Consider the following 22,239-nt stretch of genomic DNA (forward strand, 5'->3'; position numbering starts at 1 on the left):
CTTGGCTAGCTCCTCCGCCAGCTCTCTCAGCACTCTCGGGTGGATCCCATCCGGCCCCATAGACTTGTGAGTATCCAGATGACGTAGCAGGTCGTTGACCGCTTCCTCTTGGATTATGGGGGGTTCATCCTGCTCGCCATCCCTGTTTTCCAGCTCAGGGCGCCGAGTACCCTGAGGGTAACTAGTCTGATTGCTAAAGACTGAGGCAAAGAAGGCATTAAGTACCTCAGCCTTTTCCTCATCCTCGGTGACAATGTTCCCCCCCGCATCCAATAAAGGATGGAGATTCTCCCTGGCTCTCTTCTTGTCATTAATGTATTTGTAAAAACTTTTTTTGTTGTCTTTAACGACAGCGGCCAGGTTGCGTTCTAGCTGGGCTTTTGCCTTTCTCATTTCCTCTCTGCATGACCTAACGAGATCCCTGTACTCTTCTTGAGTCGCCTGCCCCTTCTTCCACAAGTGATAAACTCTCCTTTTTTTCCTGAGTCCCAGCAAGAGCTCCCCGTTCAGCCAGGCCGGTCGTCTTCCCCGCCCGTTCTTCTTGCGGCGTACAGGGACAGCCTGCTCCTGCGCCCTTCCTTCTTGAAGATTGTCCAGCCTTCCTGGACCCCTTTGCCCTTCAGGACTGTCTCCCAAGGGACTCTCTCAACCAGCGTCCTGAACAGGTCAAAGTCCGCCCTCCAGAAGTCCATGGTTGCGGTTTTGCTGCCCCCCCTCCTTACTTCACCAAGAATCGAGAATTCTACCATTTCATGGTCGCTAAGCCCAAGACGGCCTCCGACCACCACATCTCCCACCAGTCCTTCTCTGTTTGTAAACAGGAGGTCGAGCGAGGCACCTCCCCTGGTAGGCTCACTTACCAGCTGTATCAGGAAGTTGTCTTCCACACACTCCAGGAACCTCCTAGACTGCTTCCTCTCTGCCGTGTTGTATTCCCAGCAGATGTCCGGGAAGTTGAAGCCCCCCACGAGAACAAGGGCCAGCGATCGAGACACCTCTGCCAGCGCTTCATCCGCCTCTTCATCCTGGTTGGGTGGTCTATAACAGACTCCCAGCAGGATATCTGCCTCATTGGCCTTCCCCCTCATCCTTACCCATAACACTCAACCGTATCATCATCACAATCGTTGAGCTCTAGACAATCGAAACACTCCCTAACATACAGAGCCAGGATGTTAGGATTATGTTGGATGCAAGTAATGCTAAGCCATAGGGAAAAGAGCACGTTAGCTGCAAAAATAGCATCTCATTAAATAACTTCAAGGATAAGAAAGTCATAGGTGTTTAATGTAGTAGTTCAGGGATGAATCACCTGAGCAGGCATGTTGTAGGTTTGTAGAAAACATTTCAATGAACTGAGAAGACAAACTGAGTGGCTTTATTGGGTCACAAAAACATGGGTCAGAAAATATATGGGGGTTATAAATAAGACCTCTGTTAAACTGCAGCAATATTCCTAAAACTATAAACTGAACTTGAAAAGGCCAAGAAAAGAGCGAGCACAGATGAAACGATAGCAAGTTAATCAACTTCTCATCCACATGTAATTGGGGAAGTACATACAAATATTAAAACAGAAGGTACCCATCATGATCAGTATGATACACTAAGCAGCCTTCTCAAATCCCATGACTTCTTATGTGTCTGTGACAAAGCCTGGGTTTTTTTCAGCTTACCACATTGATATGAGTAGAATTTTAAAAACACAATAAAGATTTCATTCAATGAACTGTTGATCAGTAAATAAAATCTTTTTGGATGCAAAATTCTTTTCATATTCTCAAATCAGTTCTTAACAGGAGTCTGGCTAGAGCCGAATTTCCCCAGTTCTTTAATATCTTAATAAAGGTTTGATACATTTCCAGATTTGTATTTCAGCCCCTTACCTAGATAAGAGCTATGATTTCTGTCCTGTAGAATTTTCTCAAACACATGGCTTGGAAAGGTGGTGACTCTGTCTGAAGACTCCTGAACTACTGTTCCACTCCAGTCATAGGCCCCAACAGCACCCAACAGCAGAACATCCTTTAAAAAGTAAAAATTAACATTTTAGAACTACCTATTTCAGAAAAAGTGTGAGCGTAGCTGAAGTTACCATACGTAAGTTCCTACATCACTGTGTTTAAGGCCGTGATGTACAGTCTAATGGCTGCAAGCAGTTGACTGGAGCTGCTTATAGTTACTGCTTACATGTAGGACTTTACTGCCCTATTAAGAGGGATTATCACCCCTCTACTGCAAGAGGATAAGTGACTGCTTTAGCTCCCAGGGCACTGCAACTCAGGATAAAATGGGTTTATTTAAACACTGTGATAATTTCCTAAGCCTGTCCACCCTAGGGTTGGGCTTGCCAAGTCTACGCTTCTGTGCACTCATGATCCTCAGAAAACTGAGGATCAGACAAACAAAACTGTAAGAAAAACCTAAAGCCCCCTTTTTGCCAACAAAAGTGCCAATGACAGCACAGAAAAACTGGTGGAAAAAGATACAAAATTTCATTCTTTAAGTGTATTGTAAGGAGATGTCCTTGAGAGAACAGTTAGATCTAAAATCCAAATTAACATGGCTTATTATACAGAATACTTAATACAGAAATATTTAATCTTAGACTTGTATACATAAAACAGACATAGTTTAGATTATACAAATTATTAGAATTTTTTATTGAACTGAGATATACTGTTATAGAAAACAGCAGTAAAAATAGTATGTGTAATTTTCCTGAAGAAAACCCCAAATCGTTCTTAATTTTTGCCACCTCCTACCATCAAGTGCTTGGTAAATTAAAACTTCAATTTGTGCAAATACAGAAGACTTTTTAAAAATTATTTCATTCATCTTTAAGGTCTATGAGAGAGAAACAACACTCCTGTATTTTCAGTTGAAAGCTGCTTGAACCACACTTGAATTTTACAAACAGGACCTATCTGGTCAAGATAATCTTACAATTGATTAGCAAGAAAAATATATCTGATTTATTATTCTTTCTAATTTCTAAGTGAAATATGCTTTAAACAAATAATATTAACTTCACAAATATCAGACAAATTCTTTTCAGACTTGACTTATTTACATCTTGGTGACTGCCTAGAAATATACCAGCTTTACAATATGGTTTCAATTCTTCTGAGTTATTCAACTACAAAATATTAACTTGGAGCAATTGAATTTTTCATGCTACGTGAACTCAGAAATCACTGAAATAATTGGATTAACACATCTCAAAATCATTACATGAAATAAACTATTACTCAGCTTCACATATTAATGTATATTTTTTCATTGTAGGGATATACAGCATCTATTGGAAGTAATTTTTGTGGTATTCAAATTAAAAAAAAAAAAAAGATAACTTGACATTCTCCTGCTTGTAAAAAAATCTTAAAATTGGCCATCGTGTTTTATGAGTCTTATTTTGTTACACTTCTAAGCATTCAGGTCTATGTAATTACATCTATTTGTATCATTAAATAATTAAAGTCACATACCTTCTTTTGTGAGTAATACGCACTGAAGCCCACCTGTGACATTTCCATTTGGAATGTATCACCTTGATCTGTACCTGGGAAAACAAATATTCACATATAGTTAACACTATAGAACCACACAAGAGACCAAATATTGCTGCCTCTGAGCATAGCTATATAGGGACTGTATATTATTTTTTCCAAATCCACCAATTCTGCTTAAACATTTCCAACATTTACAAACAACGGAAATCTGAGAGCTAATAAACTAGAATATTTGGAGGATTTAATGGCAAATTGGTAAGATGGAGCCATGATGCTACGAGCCTCTTCCAAAAAAAGGCAGAAGATAATGATAAAGATGGCTTGAATCAGTCTGCACAGTGCTGTCATGGTGGCTAATCTCTTTTTATGTTTCCTAGGAAGCGCTAATAATACACTGAAATTAGCAGCTTTAATAACGGTATATTCACAACTTTCAAAGGAATGTTTATTATCATATAGGACATATAAAACTGTCGTAATTGTCTTGAAAAATACTGTGACGTGCAGGAATATTTCCTAACCTAGATGGATGGGACTCAAGTAACAGGAATTCAATGGGAGTACAAAAACCCCAGAGGGGGAGCTCACCTAATCCCCTTGAACTGATTAACAGCATGGGCCTGGTAAAAGATAGAGGTGAAAGAGGAACAGGACAGGCTGGATCAATGGGCCAAGGCCAACTGTATGAGATCCAACAAGGCCAAGTGCCGGGTCCTGCACTTTGGCCACAACAACCCCATGCAGCGCTACAGGCTTGGGGAAGAGTGGCTGGAAAGCTGCCTGGCGGAAAAGGACCTGGGGGTGCTGGTCGACAGCCGGCTGAACATGAGCCGGCAGTGTGCCCAGGCGGCCAAGAAGGCCAACGGCATCCTGGCCTGTATCAGAAATAGTGTGGCCAGCAGGAGCAGGGAAGTGATCATGCCCCTGTACTCGGCACTGGTGAGGCTGCCCCTTGAATACTGTGTTCAGTTTTGGGCCCCTCACTACAAGAAGGACGTTGAGATGTTGGAGCGTGTCCAGAGAAGGGCAACGAGGCTGGCGAAGGGTCTGGAAAACAAGTCTTATGAGGAGCGGCTGAGGGAACTGGGGTTGTTTAGCCTGGAGAAAAGGAGGCTGAAGGGAGACCTCATTGCTCTCTACAACTACCTGAAAGGAGGTTGTAGTGAGGTGGGTGTTGGTCTCTTCTCCCAAGTAACAAGTGATATGGCAGGAGGAAATGGCCTCAAGTTGCGCCAGGGGAGGTTTAGATTGGACATGAGGAAAAATTTCTTTACTGAAAGAGTGGTTAAACATTGGAACAGGCTGCCCAGGGAAGTGGTTGAGTCACCATCCCTGGAAGTATTTAAAAGACAGGTAGATGAGGCGCTTAGGGACATGGTTTAGTGGGCATGGTGGTGTTGGGTCGATGGTTGGACTTGATGATCTTGGAGGTCTTTTCCAACCTTAATGATTCTATGATTCTATTCTATGAGGAAGATTTAATCCTGAGCACAGGAAGGCTGCAGCCATGAAAAGCTCCTTAGGGAGGGCTGAGGACAGGTCACAAGTCTCCCAAGCGTGGTCTAAATTTGACTTTAAAAAGCTGGCTTTTGGGGGGACAAAGTACATCTAAGTCGCCTCTACAGCACCTTCCTCCAAACAGTACACAGAGGACTGTGGGTGATGCTAGGGATAGAGCCTGGTAGATGCCTCACAGATTGCATTACTCTAGTTTTTCAGTTCTGTAATCAGTAACCTAATCTTCTGATTTGGTTTTTAAATTCACAGTTGCTTAGCATTAACAGAAAAACACAGGTGAATCTGACAAGCATAAAGATACCTTTACTCCTCCGGTGGTAATAGCTCTGAATACATTTGGACACATATAGACAAGCCCCCAGTGGATGCCTGAAGCCCAGGACTTGACTGAAACTTTCAGCAACTGGGAAATATTTCCCACAAACTGCAGAAACTAACTTTAAGCTGAGGCTCATTAGGGGTGGGGTAGCTGGGGGAACACCTGTGCAAACCAGAGCCCTCCTGGGGAGCAGCCCACAGCTCCAGCAGCCCCTCGTTTTCACAGTATTACACTAAGATGAAACTAAATAAAATCCTTAGCTCACCAGCTGGGAGAATCTGATCTAATTTTTCAGAGACATTGAGTATTTTACCTTCTATACTAAAAATGCGCTCTCCAAGTGTTCCTGCTTCTTCCAGTAGTGCAGCCTCAGATGACACATTAAAGAAATACTTGTCTGTTGGATGACTAGCAATTCCTTTGATTTCTTTAATCAAGTTTTTAGTATCAAGTTCATGCCTGATTAAGTATCCCAAAACCTTGGGTAAAAAAAGAACAAAATAAGAAGAGTGAAGGAAATCATGGTGTTACTCCATTTCCTTCTGTATTATTTGAGTAAATATTCTACATATTTAAAAAAAAAAAAGTTACCTTCATTCATATTACTGAATTGCTTATCAGACTGTATTCCTATACAAGGGACCATTCAGATAGGAAAAATACATAAACCAAGGCAAAGGAGAAAACCACTGAAGTTGCTCAGGTAATATTAGTTTTGCTTTTTTGCCAGTTAAAGACCATCAATATTTCACTAGTTCATAAACATTAATTTCACCTAGTTTCGGTCTCACCAGTGTAACAGTGCATACATTATATACAGCTTATATATAGAACATGCACTTTCATACATACACAACACAATGTTCTTCCAAAAATTGCAATAATATATTTAATTATAGTATCACTTACAGCAATGCCAAATCTGGTTATATTGTCTTCATTGCATTTACCGATCACCGTTTTCAAGTTGGAGCCATCGTGTGATTCACCGTCCGTCACAACAACCATTACTTTTGTGGCTGTTGGCCGTCCTCCTGATTCAGGTGAGAAGGCGTACTGTCTGTTATAAAAGATTGCATTTATTACATGTCAATTTATAATGGATGGAATTCGGTATATATACTATAAGGAATATGTCCATCACTGACTTAGAACAAGGTGCATCTGTACTGCTTTTTATTTGGAAATGAACAATCTGCAATAAGAATTTTCAATTATGCTTCCGATAGCTTCTGCTTAAAGCACTGCTCAGTGCCATCGGAAATGTAATCAAGAAAGTAGAAAAAAAAACCCAAGTAGGACTGGATGGTATTTCTGACAGAAATGTACATTCCAGGGTAACAATATTTTTGTACAAATGTTCCTAAATAAAAAGTTTTTTTTGTCAGAACTATTAATGTTTTGTAACACCAGAGTAGCCAGGAATTGGCTCCACCAAGTTCAAACAAAAGGGGAAAAGTATTAATAAGAGGTTCCTCAATACTACTGCAAATATCGACTCCATTGAAGGCTGAGTCTGTCCCTAAGCAAGATTTTCAAGGCCATTTGATTCAGCATGTGTTTTGGCCTAGAGTCCTGTCCTTGATTCAACTGCAAAATAGCATCTTCTTATTGAGAAACAGACCTGGTTTGTGTACATATTCAGAGTCACGGTACATTGGTTTAAGTTTTTCCTATTTTTCATGCTGCTGGTGCTGCAGTGACAAAGTGACAACAGACCAGAGATTTTATTTTCTCTGCAATCAACCAAAGCCTGACCTGCAAACATGAATGTTACTGGTCCCACCGAACCCCTGGATAAACTTTACTTCTTTCAAAGGTTTTGTATCTTTCCTAAAAGCTTGTCCCTGGTGTTTGATACACTGTCATGTTTAGACATCTGACAGCCCAAACAACTCCGTTGGGTATCAGAACTACTTTAGTGTAGAGTTTAACCCAATGGTTAAAGACATGCTTTTCAGCAAGTCTAGTTTACATATCCCTGTACTGTTCTGCATGGGGCTCTGTAAATGTACCTGAAGGATTCTGCCTGGTGCTGGGAACCTCCTCAGAGGCTCCGAGCATGTGCACTACCAGTGGGAATAAAATTCAGGATGTGCCTGTTGCCTTGTAAGGTAAGTTACAATAGCTGCACAGTAATCATTGATGTGTTTTACCTTGCATTGTCAATGGCTTTGAAAGTATTAGTCAGATCTCCTCCCTTCTGATACGTTCCCTCCATTGCTTTAACAACTTCATCCTTTGTTTGATATGTGTTCAAGTTGAACACTACACGGGGATCATTAGCATATTGAATTAAACCCACCTATGCAATAAAGAAATTATGTTAGATTATCATGTATTACAATCAGTTACATAGAATCATGATGCTTACTTATTTGTCAGGTTGGAGTAAAAGACCTGCAGGTGCACATGGGGTTATCATTTTCTTTCAACACATATAAAACCAATTAATATTAACATGTCTGGAAAGCAAAGAAAGCTAAAATGCTCTTGCACCTTATGTCATTTATTATCAACTACAATATGTTAATGCAAACAATCTGAAACAGTAAGCATTAAATGTTTGCTTGGTTACTTCTGGAAGAGCTGATGGATAGCAATAATACAGGGAGCTCTGGGAAAAATGAGAAAATAGCAAAAATTCTGCAAGCTGACAGCACCTCAATCTGATCTCTTCTAAGGAAATCCTAAAGGTTAGTTACTTGACGGCACTGCAAACCCTATTTATTTTTAATACATGTGAAGCTAAAGACACATGCTGAGATGTACGTTTAGTATGAAAGAAAAAAAGAGAAGATGCTAAAGGTGAGGTTCAGAAAGGGCTGAGCAGGAAGCCTAGCTTTTAAGCACCTCACTTCCAAAGTCGCCCAAGGAAGAAGGCAGCCTTTGGGAGAGAGATTTCCAGTGCCCCAGTCTTTGTTCCCAGAACTGTTTATGGAAAATGGACAACTGTAAAGACAGAAAATGTTTTAAGAAAAGGCAGTAAAATTTTCCTTACCATCATCAAATTAAAAGGAAAAAAGAACTCAAAGATCAGACAGTAACCAAGCAGGAAAAACTCCTATTTTAAAGATGCAGCAGTTGGAAAGTAAGAGCCGTATGAAAAGCCCATAAAAAAAATCTGTTCTACTTTTCCCACATCCCCGCAGACTACATTTTAATTACTTTTACACCTAATGCATAAAAGAGATCTGACTCCACTAGATACAACCTAGACTTCTATTTCAGTTGGTTTATGTTTTGAATCGAATTACTAATCCCTTTTGAAATAGGTTAGCTGTGAGATAAAAAACCCAATACTGAAAGATACAAGACAACTGCGTAATCTGTGGCTTTGGGGGAGGTACTGCAGTTACGCTAAAGCACACTTGGTTTCCTTTAAAATTGCTAATAAAACCCATTGCCTTTTTTTTTTTTTTTTGTCTTTCTCAAAGATATCTTTGACTTACCTGGGTTTTGTTAAGGCCTATGTCTAAGCCTTGTACAAATTTTTTCAAAAATGCCCGCACTGCATCCCAGGGATAAATGCTGTTTGACTCATCACAAACCACCACAACATCTATGACAGAGGAACACTCTAAAACAAAAAAAAAAAGTGGAGATTAAATGCACTTTCAGTCTCAATATACTTACAACTCTGGATAAATCCAGAGGTGCATATTTAGGTCTCACACAACAGAATCTCAATCTGCATATGCATATGCAGATTTTGAGCCTGCGCTGGTGCAATGCCTCTGAATTCAGAGGAGTGAGCCCATATTCATGTCAGTATTGGATCACGATTTGTCAGTCCTTATGTGTGAATCACAGGACTTTGTTTTTTTGCACATAAATTTTTTAAAAAGTCCCAAATTAAGAGTCCCCAACACCACGTATTTTGATATCGTTTGATACGTTTTTTTAATTGAATCTGTTTTGCACATGTTGCCTTACTTTGAACAGCAGGAGAAAAGCTTCTTAGGATCTGGAAACTTGGACTGATTTCAGAACAGACTCCTGTTGCATAGTATTGGCTTCCACACTGCTGTGCCCACAAGGGACCACAAGTCTTTAAAAATAACAACAAAAAGAAACTATAAAAATAACAAATATTTGTCTCACCGTATCCATATACAAAAGCACAATGAGCAGGACTACAGGCATATAGGATCAGAGAAGCCCTCTTGTGTTACCAGGCCAAATCCCTTGCAATCACAGTGACAGAGTAACCCCTTTCATAGACTTTCTTATTAAAAGGATTTTCTACTCATGATCGTCCTAGTGCCTCCCTCTGCAAGCTGGCCTATCCAGACTACGCACAGCTATAACATCTAGGGAGTGCGACTTGGTCTGCAAGGAATCTGTCCTGCTTTAAGCCACCAGCTCTACAAACGATGGGTTTAAAACGAGGGTTGGTATTTGCACTTGGCTTATAAGCGTTCAGAGAAGTACTTCCACTAACCAGGAGGTGGCATCAGAGCCATGAGCATGCACGTCGCTGCAAACACGCAGAGGGGAGCTTTTCTTGCGGTACGTCCGATTACCAACAGAGTGACCAGACTGCAGTTTTGTGATCAGTGCGTACACACACACATTTATTAATTTGAGAAGCCTTGTTCCCAAGTGGTATTCACTTTGAGAAAATATTTACAAGTTAAACTCCTTCATCATCTCCAGTGAGGGTGCAGCCTCACAGTCTGCACCGTCCTATTTAGCTGCAGCTAAAAGGAGAAGTTTGGCCCCGGCCACCCCTCGGCTACGTGTTTCATTGCCTTCCAGGGAAAATAATCTTGCTTCTTTGCTGAAAATGATCTCTGTAAAAAGAAACGTTTTCAGCTGGATCAACCAGCTTGTTGCAAGACAGCCACACCTCTGATATTAGAAGGATTTTTACAAAAGTACCTAGATAAAAAACACGTACTGAGACTGTATTTTGTCATGAGGATATTTAGGGGGGAGGGATTTTCTTTTTGAAAGAAAATCATGTTTGGAAGTCAAGGAAAAAAACATAACCTCTACATAACCTCTGTCCAACAATTCTGAAAGAAATAACTTCGTTACGTGCACTTTCTGATTGCCCTATCCAGTCAGGAGAGCCTGGAAAACAGAAAATGAACCATCTCTATTTAGGAAGAGAAGAGAGAGTGAACAGCACTATTACCCCTTTTCTCAAGAATATTGAAAAAAGGCAATTAAACACAGAAGGAAATGGAAAATGAGCTAAATTACACACTGGTTTACCAGTGGTGGACCACATCCAACTATCCTAACATATTTGACAAGATGGCAGATTTTCTAGACAAGAGAAGAGCAAGTGTATCTACATTACCTAAGCTTGAGATAAGTCGTATTTTTAGCTGCTACATGGGACATGATTAGTTTTACTGGAAAAGATGGGTATTTACAGAGGTGAGAAGTACAAAATAAATCATCTATATTGGCAACTATGAAGCTGAAGGAGAGTTACTAGTCTTTAAATTATTCTTAATTTAAAGTTCTTTTCAGATCAAGCTCATTTGCCCATTTTCTAGTTTTCTTCTGTATTAGTGGTATCTCAAAATTGTGATGTTAATCTTGGACCAAAAACCAGAAATGTGCTAATAAACTTTGCTGATCTTCACTTTAAAAAAAAAAAAAAGGTAAAAGCTCTAATGTTCTAGCATTGTTAGAGTCAGAAATTTAAGATGCATCGTTAATGCAGGGGAAAACTGGGAGATCACATATCAAGAACTGATGAACTCGGAAAGCGGAATATTAGAAAGGGGCACAGACTTGCCCTTAAAGACTAATGTTAAGAAATGTGGGCATAAACTGGGAGCTTATTGAGTGGAAGAGAGAGGAGCAGAGGGATCAGGCACTGGCTGATTGCAGGGTGACCATAAGCATGCAGCCAGCATGCAAAACAAATATGGCCTAAAGATATGTGACAAGAAGCACTTGCAGTTGAGACAGGAAAATACCAAATACACTATATAGTACCCTGGAAAGACTCATGTGGAATACAGCATAGATCTGGTCATTCATGTTTGAGAGAGGTATATTTTAAAAAGCGCATTTCAGCCAAAAAACTCTGTGTTTGTTTAGCAAAGCAAAGGACAAAGGAGAATCATTGTGGGGTGTCAAATACAGAAGGGAGATTTTACATCTAGGGGGATGGGAGCTGTTCCTTTCAGCTAAAGGCACAGCACTGCCCCAAGAACAAACTGATAGAAACTTAGATCAGAAATCCAGAAAAAAGTTGTTAACCACCAGTGAAATTCTCAAGCGCCTTTCCAACAGGACTAAGCACGCCTCAGAAAAATGTAATGACTGTGTGGAAATGACTGCCCTGTACTCAGGATGACACCTGTGGGAAGCAATCACATGGCATCAAACAGCTGAACCAGCAGGACTCAGGAGCTGACATGCCAGGCTGGGTCATGCTCCAGCCAAGCAGCCCCGGGATGCAGCACAGGCTGGTGCAAGCGGATGGAGGCTGAGAGAGAAGCAGCCACAGGAGGAGCCACAGTGAGCTGGGAGGAGGGAGCCCTGAGCATAACCCAAAGAGCCCATCACAGAGTCAGCGTCTCGGAGCGAAGTCCTGGCTGGCAGCAGCTTGCAATTACGAGCAGACAGTCTCGTCTCCGCTTGTCCAATTCTTGCCACAACTAAGTCACGAGGCTTTTGATATTTGTTGAGGCTGAGTCACAGATAAGCACCTGTCTCCAGTACCCCATTCTCTTCATGTCAAAAAGAACTCCTGTCGCCAAAGATGTAGCTAACTGTTCATCTCTTGGCAATCAACTTTTTTTTTGTTACTTTATGCCATTTAAGGAGAGTCAATCAGTAACATATGGATCAGGAAATTCTTTTACTGAGAGAAGTTCAAGTATTATTAGAAAATACAAATTTTTCTGCATGAGATGTTTTAAATAACTGTAATTATTGATACTGACTGAAAGTGGGCATGCATGGGACAGTATTAACAGTAATTAAAGGTATAATCCAAGAGAGAATATTTTTTTAATCAATAGCTTCTCAAACCAACAATCAAGAAGAGCACTGTTGCTGTATTTTGAAGTTATGATTAACTTTACTAACTCCAGGAGAGCGGCTGGAAATATTGGAATTAGACGTACTCCAATGAACTGGGCTATGTGGTAATTATGAAGATAATAAATACTTGAATACTTTCACAATTACTAGGAAGATGCAACAGAAAAATACAAAGCTTAAAGTGAGCCTCAAAGCTCTTTGGTCTGTAGTTTATTGTTTCACTTAATTACTGCACATGCCTACAATGTATGCCTCAAACTGGAATACACCTACACTGCAACAGTTTTCATGCTTAGGGTTAAGATTGTAAAAAAGCATGTTAAACAGGTGTTAACTTCCTTTCAATTATGAAATCTGTTTTACAGGTTCCAAGGAGAGTGGTTTGCAGAATATACACATAGAATACACATCCTCCTCCAGCTCACTAACCAAACACCAGGTATTGCAGATCCACGGGACTAGAAATCCTAACATCTCAGGAGAACAGTCACTGTGCAAGTGTGTATGGTGGAGGAGAGATCCCATACTGTCTTTCGAAAGCATGATCAGAACTATACAAGACTGCCTTAAAGATGTCTGTGGTGAAAATATTCTTGGCTATGTTGTCTGACAAATTACAGAATCGTTAATTACGTGCTGTTCCATAGGATATTTAGATAAATGACAAAGGAGAGAATTCACAATTTTCCTGATTTTGGACCTTAAGTAATGACAGTGGGATGGAATATTTTAAAATATGCAAAATATGTATTAATCTATGCTGCATAATAAAATACATTCAGCTTGAACTTATCAAAAAATATGGAGAATTCTAGTTTCTTCATTCTCCTCAGGAATTTCTGTGTGTACTGAATATGTCCTTGATACGTACCAAAAATCCTCCTGTTTTTGAGTTCTGTATCAGAGTCAAGCCAAGGTTCATGTCTTCCTTTATCTCAGTCACATTTGGAATATTTATTAAAGCTGAAATAAACAGAGATTAAGTAATGACAGAATAGTAAATAAGATGTAAAAGCAATTTAGTAAGTTAGAATTCCTTTTCAAAAGCTTGATTTTTCAGAATCTAAGATGCCTTTTCCAGATGGCTGCATACAATTCTGAGACAAAAGAAACAAAAGCTAATCTTTGTCAAAAATTTGCTAACCATTAACTACAGACATGAATTAAGTATGGCCATTTAGAGTACCTGTCCTCAAGAGAGCTGAAGGCAAAAGAGAGTAAGAAACAGTCTACCAGTTGAGTATTTTTGGCTGGCTGAGTAGCTGCAGCCGAGCAGCTACTGTTATATTCCTCAGGACACCAGACTCCTCTGATCCACTATCAGGCTTTAGACAAAAACCTGGAAGGAGCGGTGGAGGACAGAAATGCTCCGCACCACAAATAAACATAAAGTAGGCATCTTGGCACACTCTGCTGCCCCATATTTTCAATGTATCCAAGAGTGAATCCCATTTTATACTTAGTTTGCAAACACACAGAGGCAGAAAAGACTTCATATCCACTCACACACTTGTCCCTCATACACTCCACATTCGCAAGTCCCCCTGGCCATACCAGCACGGACCCTGCACCCACCTGATACCTGGATCTGAGGACCCCTGAGCTGGCTGGTCCAGCTGAAAGTTTGCTAGTGAACACACACACACTCACGCCTGGTTTGGGGAAGATACAGACACTTGTCCCCCCCAGGCCCCCTGAGCTGTGACCCACGGTCCCACTCCAGCCGTCAGCGCAGAGCCCCTCACTGACACGGAGCCCTGGTCCCTCCCCAGCGACTGGTTTTGGGACACACACCGTTCCTGCCCCACGGGTGGAGGTTAAAGAGCCCAACTGCTCCAGTAGCTGACGCTGAGACCCCAGTGGCTCCAGCAGCTGGCACCACAGGCTGGGACGCCCACACCCCCGGCCCGACTCCAGTGGCAGGCACCAATTTTCACTCACACGCACACAGGTCTCACCATTAGCTGGCACTGAGTCCTTCCACCATACTCACACACACACAACAGAGACTCAGATTATGCAGAGAGATAGTTAAGAAAAGATTTAATAAGATAGATTTAATAAGACAGATTGGTACAAAAATGAGCAAAAACTGAACAATTGTAGCGAGACATTATTCATTACAACTTACCTTGTAAATTCAATTTTTTACATGTGGTTTTGGACGTACCAACAGGACAGGCATAGATATCTCCAGTTCTGTTAGCCGGATAGCCACTCCAGGGTGAACCAACCAACAACCTAAAGTAACAGGAACTGCATTAGTTCTTTAATGATACTGGAAAAGCCCAGCAGCATTATTGCATAGCACACTGTAGATAACAGGTAAAGAGGCTTTTACCAGATGTAGCAACTAAGGCACTCGGGATTCTTCTCCAGAGTTGTTCAGCAGCTTTACTTACATGTTAATACACTGGATTCACCAGAGGCAACTTTGGTGGAGAAACCTCTAGGGATTAGGCTGCCTCAAATACGTATACTGTTGTTTCTGTGACATTATGTCGTATGTCAGAAGAAATACAGCAAAGATATTAATATATACAGATGCATACAAATTTAGAAATATATACATTGGGTTTTGAGAGACAAAAAATTTATTGTCCTGTCAGTTGACGGTTCACTGATTCCTTTTAAGTTATTCTTTTAGCTGATAAGAAGCATTTCCTACAGAATCTGCTCAGCAACAGTCACATGCTTACGTCTGAGCTTGAACACTACCACACCGTGACAACACTGAGTCAGAAAGAAAATACTGCAGGTGATAACAGTCTGCTGCATGAAGTATTTAATCCTGAACAAGAAAGTTAAGATTTATGATAATTTGTGCCTACAATACGAAGTAATTAACTTTCTCTAACTCATTCCTTCATCTGTCATAAGGTCTCCCCTCCAATACCTGCTCCTCAAGACCCCTTTAAGTTTTATCTGAAAGCCTTCACAAAACCGATTAATTCACCCCCTGGGAATACTGATTAAGAACACCTATTTTTCAGCACAACTCTCTGAGAGAGTGAAATAACCAGAAAGTATAGGGCCATGTAGGGCTGGAAGAGAAGGACAATTCTTTATACAGTTTAACGTGCAGTGAAGTAAGGGTAAGGCAAAACATGACCATAGGAAGATGACCTCAAGGGATATGAAAAAATTAAACTGATTATTAGAAAGCAGGGACGGTGGGTATTTGCTCCAGCAGCAATATGACCTTCCTTTCAAACAGAACAGTCTATGGTAATAATTAATGCGTTTATGGGACAGTAAAAGGACAAGCAATGGGACCCCAGTACAGAATATGGAGTTTCATAAGAAACCATCTTTTTTAGTTGGTCAATAGGTTGCTAAAAGCAAAATTGTTGTCCTCTAAAATTTTACTGGTAGCAATGCAAATACCTTGCACCACAAAAAGAACACATTTTATGAAATTATTATGTTTCAAAGCAATTGCTATATATCATACTAACTTTCCAGGGATCACCTGATTTTAATGCTGCAATTTTATAACTAGTTTGATAAAATAGCTTTGATAAAAACACACAGTTTTAGATGCACAAGCAAGAGTTTGAGTCCTTTTTAGCGTTCTCAAAGAAAATACTGCTAACTGCATTTTTTTAGTTTATTTCATCTCAGTTAAACACAAACTTAAAAGCATGAATAATGTTATTCTGTTTTAACAGTTTGGTTGGGGGTAACTTCAGATTCTATTTTCTGTGTGTAGCAATATTTTAAAAATACCTACCTCCTTCTAAATTACCTTGCTGAAAAACAGTGATTACGCAGGCAGCGCAGGATTTTGTGTACTTTTAGCTTCTCTAAACCTGCAATTCAGGTTCATATAAATACCTCTCTATATAAAAACAGTGTATGTTACACTAGCTGTGAGGAGGCCTCTGATCTTCCTGTTGTTTTCTGAGGAATACAGCCTTTTCTGCATAGCTCAGGACCAAATGACCATTGCTCATGAGAAACTACTCCATCGATCATGTGCCGATGGATGATACAACCCGCAAACACTTGCAGTGACACAGAGGTCTGGAGCCGGTCAGTAGTGATTGACAAAAGGAAGACATGGTGTTACCGTCTCCCCCCTGTTAGGTACTACAGAATTATTTACAGTTTCAAAATGCTAACTGGGCTGATGGGAGAGAGGAAGGGCTAATAGTTTTTGTGGAAACAGAAAACAGTTCTAAAAATGATGGCAGAACTGCATGTGTAATATCTGAAACTGGAGCAGCTTTTCAGCATTAACTGTCAAGCTGAACATTGCACTGTGTACATTTATAAATATTTGTATGTTTTTTCTAAGTTTCCCAGAAGGCAAATGTATTTCAGAGTCCTTGCAGGAGGACAGCTACTGTTTGAAGAATGACCTTAACAGATCTTGGAAATACCCCCTGCACCACTCCATCTGGTCATGAAACTCGCTGTAAATCTCTGCACTGCACTGGCATCACTCTGCAGCCATGGGTTATCCTGAAGCCCAAAGCACATAGTTTCACTCACAAAGTACGAGGGGAGGAGAAGAGGGGAAGCATGCTTGAGTACTAGCTATCCCTAAATCCAAGCCTAACTCCAACCCTCACCCTTGCTATTAGCATAAACTAGAGACAAACATCATCCACAGAGTTTAGAAAAAGCAATTCTCTCCCTTTCAGCATGCGTATTTGCGCTCACTCCACAGGCTTTATGCTGCTCAGCAGTAATGTGGGCTCTGAAACTCCTGTCTTCCCCAACCTCAACATTAATTCCAACCCAGACATCTGTTTATACCAAGGAACATCACTCTTTATACCCAATCCACTTCTAGAACTTAATTTCACAACTGTATTTTACTTTTGCTAGCCTTAAAACTAATCTTGTAGCTGTTGCATGGTACAACAGAAAAATGTAAGCCAAAACAAGATGAACTCTTATAGTTTTAATCCCAAATCTAAATCTATGCCAGCTGCGCCCAAAGCAAACTTCATTTTGTCTTTCATTTAACTTGCACTCCTCACACTTTACTGGAAGTTATTATATGACCTTCCCCTTTGCTGTATTAGCCTTCCTTGTAGATTTGTACAGTCCATGAATCTCAATGCCATAACTATGCTGTAGCCCAAAAAACGCCACTCCATACACAGAATTTAATCACACTGTGATTTTCAGAAATGAACAGAGCTATTAAACCCCTTCCTTTATTTGACTTAACAAGTCTAGCCTGCCATCAATAGGCTCCTGAGAAAAAGTTATTAACCAACTTCTGCCAAGCCTAGCCCTCTACTTTTAATTGCCAACCTTAAAGGCCCTAGGAAATACCTTAATTATTATTTCTCTCATATCCTAGGCCTTACTTAAGCTTAATACTAGCCTTAATCTATATTAGAAATCAGCAAGTCCTACTTGCCTTTGAAAATTATCATAAACCATTACAGTAAAGAGTTACACAATACTGCTCTGGGAAAATTCATGTGCATCTTTCCAAGGCATCAGAAGTGAAGAAAGCAAGAGAGTATCTGGCTATCATCCTGCTAACTACAAAAATATTTTCTTACTATGATTAAACAGGATGCATATGAAGCAGAGTGAAACAGAATGTATCAGGAAAGAATGCAAGAAATAAGTACTAAAATACCTGAAAACACTTGCTTCCAAATAAACTGTATCATATATAGTGTATTAGTTAAGTGTCTTTTTCAGCCATGAGTTAAATATTTATTTTTACAAAACTTCCTTATGTGTCCTTGTAGACTGTCTTTACACAATACCATAGTGATTAGCATGTAATATTGCCACTGATTTTATTATTCAGCTCTTTAACCAGTCTCCAACACTGTATACAAAGCAATGGAACTACATGAAGTCAAATAAAGTTCAGTGGCAATGCCATACCACACAGGCTGCAGGAGTGGCAGATCAAAGTGCAACAGGAATTATTTCTGGGAAATTACACCATGACAAAGCTAGTAACTGGCAAAGTGTGATGTAGCAGAAAACAAAATCAGAATTCATGGCGAAGGGCTGAATTCCCAGCTGTTGTCAGAGAACGTTTTATATTTTCTGTTTTGGTCCCGCCCCTCATTCCCCCCCCCATGCATTTGCCCTTTAGTGTGTTTTTTTAAACACAAAGATGGCTAATAGGAAATAAAAGTAGAAAGGACCTTTTAAATCATCTGGCCCTTTTCCATACAATTACAGGAAGTGATGAATAGATATGAAGACGAGAAAACTCTTCACTCTTACAGATGCTGCTCTGCACACCCTAAAACACTTCTCACCATCTACAACCTTCGATCCTTTGAACAAAAGACTCAAAACTTCAGAAACTACAGTGAGCTATGGCAAGAGAGTTTGACTGACGAACTTAAAAGGCCTAGAAGACAGAAGCCAGAGCTGCTTCTCCAAGCAGGAAAAAGGCAAACTGTAGGGCATGCAGCTGGGGGAAGCAAAAGCTGAACAAAGAACTCAACGTTAGAAGTGGTGCTGCCTCTGAAAAGACAGAGCTGTAACAATGGCAGCATTTTGTTAAAAAAAAAGTTGGCAGAAATTACCCTCCTCATTAAAATCAGAAGGCTTTGAAAATGTATTGATTTCGACAAAAGTTGCTACAGAAATGTGTCTTTTTGGCAAAACATCTTACCAGTCTGAAGAGGCAGCACACCACCTCAGGAGAAAGGCTGCTGGGCTTTGATGACTGGTGAGCAGTATGCAATGATTTTTAAAACTATTTAGTAGTGCAATGATTATGTGATACATCAGTAAGGGCAGTGCACATTAAGGTGTCATTACTGACATGATATGGGATGAAACAAGATATTTCAAAAAAGAAAAATCCCATAACATAAATTCCACAGACACAGACACAACTGAGCAGGGTGGCTGCAACTTGACACCAAACTGTACCTCAACAGCAGACTGAGATTTTAGCTCTGCTGTGGGATTTATCCACAGACTGAAGACACATATGGGTAGGAAAAAGCATTTTAACAGCTATATACAGCTATTCAATCTTCCTCACCTGAGACAGACACAAAACCAAATCTCAGCATGGAGCAAGTACTGTTACCTTTGCAGAACGTACTGTCAGCTGCTGTTCAGGGCATGCACATTCAAGACAAACTTGACAGGGTACAATCCGCCTTTCTGTAAGATTATGTTTTTAAAATAACAGAGAATTTGGTCTCGATTTAAGGTTCAAATACAGATGATCTCATGACAGGGACAATGAGAGGGTAAACTGAATGATGTTTCTGTTGTGGCTAATTACTTGTGTGGTGGACTGCCTAAACTTTTCTAACTGATGAGTTCACCATTTTCCTTGAGTTCATTAAAGAGCTCCTGTTTTGAAATTCCCACCAGACACCGTGAAAAGCTTGAGCTGTGCTTGACTTGCAAGTTTGACCTTATTTACGAGCATCACATGCCATCAATGCCCATCAATGCACAGCAGACCACTGTCCAATTATCCTAGATCATCTGACTACACAAAAAGGGCTCCCTTGCTGGTTTGTGTCACAGCTTCCCAACACATACCAGCCCCCTCTGTAGCCCTGCACTCCTAGTTGGACTGTCTTCCCTCTTCTCTCTGAACTCATCTCCAAGCAAAAGTGATAACATACTGCTGCATGCAGTCCCAATTCTGCAAAAATTCTCTATCATTTTCTATCGTGCTTATTGCCTCAGAAGATGTGCCTCCCAGAAATACAGCTGAGTAATATAACTAGCATCTGCTGTTCTCTCTGTATCTCTTCTTTCTGCTCTTTGAAAGAGTACAGCAGGATTTTTAAAGCTGTATTTAATATAGCACCATGTGATTTTATTAACAGAAGCAAGGTCTAGGAAGTGATGAAATTTCTGGTGGATGTCAGATTCTGGGTAACCTCTCCCTTGGAGACAGGTGTCACCCCAGTAGCATTTGATGTGGTGAGCAGCCCCACTGTGCCTGAACAGAGTTTTCAAGTGCATCACATTCTTGCTGCACAATAACAGTCTCTTCATAAAAGCATACAGTGATAAATGCTCCCCTCTGACAGAAAGCAGCATCCCGATCTTAGGCAAAGCTTGGACTGTTTATCTCACTCCTATTTCAGCCATGCCAACAAGCTCTCTGCACATGAACTGCATCCTCTGCATTGCTTATAGGAGAAACCAACTCTACTGAACAGCTTGAGTGTTGGTTTTGGTTTTTTTTTTTTTTAAATAATGTACACAAGAAAAAGATCTATTGTCCCAAGAAAAAGAATATAGCCTAGAAATGAAGAGAACAAGAGAGTAGACTTTTTTTTTTTTTTAAGATTGTCTAATGATTTCTTGAAAGGGAGACTGAAAAGACCTTTTCTTCACTGAAGAGTCTCTAACAAGTCTTGTTTACTCAAACAAGAGCTGATAAAATTCCCCTAACTTTTGGAGCTATGGTCAGACACCGTGCAGTGAATGAACAAATGATGAAGTGCCTATCTACAGAAAAGTTTCCCAGATTCATAATATTCATATACTTGGGAGAAGATAGGAAAAGTTAATATAAAGTTACTTTCTTTTGCAAACTCCACCGCACATTATCCAAGAAAGTGTTAGTGGAGGAGTTTTTAATATCAGAAGTAAAAATAAAACAGGGAAATATAAAAAGTAAATAGCTTGGATGAGTCTGGAACCTAGTACTCCTGTTGCAAGCTTATAGAAAAACTTACAAGAAGGATAAAACACAAGACACAATTTCTCCATCTATGAGCCAAAGCATTCAATTCACTTCAGGCAGACATTCTTGTTCTCCTTCAATGGCTTTACACAGAAGTTTTAAAAAAAGAGCGCTCTGATCTATGGGTGGCTAAACACATAATTAAAGCAGGCAGAAACGCAGTGAGGAGCCACCACATCAGGCGAGGAGTGGGGGTAGGTTGGGAGCCTACCCAATGGAGGGAGAGGAAACGCCAAGCTCTTACTTCGGAGGATACAGCTCTGCTCTCCTCTTAGTTTGCCTCCTGGTCACTGGTGGTAAACACAGTAATGCTGGAGACACAGTGAGATCTAGGTAGTCTTACATCTTTGCGTATGCAACCAGTTGCAACTGCACAGCATCTCTGTCCAGGGCTATGCACAAATGCCTCAGCTAGCTCAGTATTTTTGTATGGGCTCTTCCAAACTTTAATTGTTAAATACATTTTCATATGCATTTCCATAGATTTCAGATTTTGACATCTTAATTTCTTTTTACTGAAAAAAGGTCACTTACTACCTGTCCATCATCACTTAAGCAAACATGCCAGTTTGTGGCTATTTCAGTTCTGACACTGTTTCAATCTATGGAGAATGACACATCTAAAATGTCTCAGCTTATGATAAGACATATAACTTGTGTGACTTTCCGCTATAGACTTAAAACCACGTATATACAAATAACCACTTAAAGTAGCTGAGTAACACTGAACTATTTATAGACATACAGTCCTTGCCATGAAAGACATCTTAAGCTTTGTGGTTGCTGAGGCTGCAGAAGATGAAACAATGTGTTTTCCACTAAATGGGCTTATTCTGGGTTAATATTTTAAAATTCTTTTTGAAACCAACATTACTAGAAAAATATTTTACTAATTACTCATCAAGCCTAATGTTGTGGCAACAGTGGATTTCACATCAAATTTTATGGCTGAAGAGATGTAGTGGATACAAGGCCTTTGCTAGGATTGTGTTATTATATACAACCAAATATGCTGTCCCTTGAGAAGCGAATACTGTATCAGACACAAAATGATATAAATTTAAGTTCACTTAATGTTAATAACAATAATCAGAACTTCCCTGCCCTAACCATTTGTTTTAACCTGAACAATGTTAAAATGGAAAAATATCCCACATATATGTAACGTGTAACAAAGACGCTATTGGTACAGGAAGGAATGAAAT

General features: G+C 40.1%; 1 protein-coding gene across 1 annotated transcript in view; it reads right to left on the reverse strand.

The window, feature by feature from the left end:
* ITGA2 (integrin, alpha 2 (CD49B, alpha 2 subunit of VLA-2 receptor)) overlaps nucleotides 1-22,239 on the reverse strand; it is a 51,687-nt gene that overhangs the window by 28,549 nt on the left and 899 nt on the right. The window contains exons 3-11 of the mRNA XM_009326958.1: nucleotides 14,498-14,607; nucleotides 13,238-13,329; nucleotides 9,286-9,400; nucleotides 8,802-8,929; nucleotides 7,506-7,654; nucleotides 6,259-6,409; nucleotides 5,663-5,828; nucleotides 3,489-3,562; nucleotides 1,887-2,025 (exon numbers count right to left, since the gene is read on the reverse strand). Coding sequence (XP_009325233.1) covers nucleotides 1,887-2,025; nucleotides 3,489-3,562; nucleotides 5,663-5,828; nucleotides 6,259-6,409; nucleotides 7,506-7,654; nucleotides 8,802-8,929; nucleotides 9,286-9,400; nucleotides 13,238-13,329; nucleotides 14,498-14,607 — 1,124 coding nt within the window. The remainder of the gene's footprint in view (nucleotides 1-1,886; nucleotides 2,026-3,488; nucleotides 3,563-5,662; nucleotides 5,829-6,258; nucleotides 6,410-7,505; nucleotides 7,655-8,801; nucleotides 8,930-9,285; nucleotides 9,401-13,237; nucleotides 13,330-14,497; nucleotides 14,608-22,239) is intronic.

Source organism: Pygoscelis adeliae, unplaced genomic scaffold (assembly GCF_000699105.1).
Source record: "Pygoscelis adeliae isolate BGI_AS28 unplaced genomic scaffold, ASM69910v1 Scaffold116, whole genome shotgun sequence".
Classification (NCBI taxonomy): domain Eukaryota; kingdom Metazoa; phylum Chordata; class Aves; order Sphenisciformes; family Spheniscidae; genus Pygoscelis; species Pygoscelis adeliae.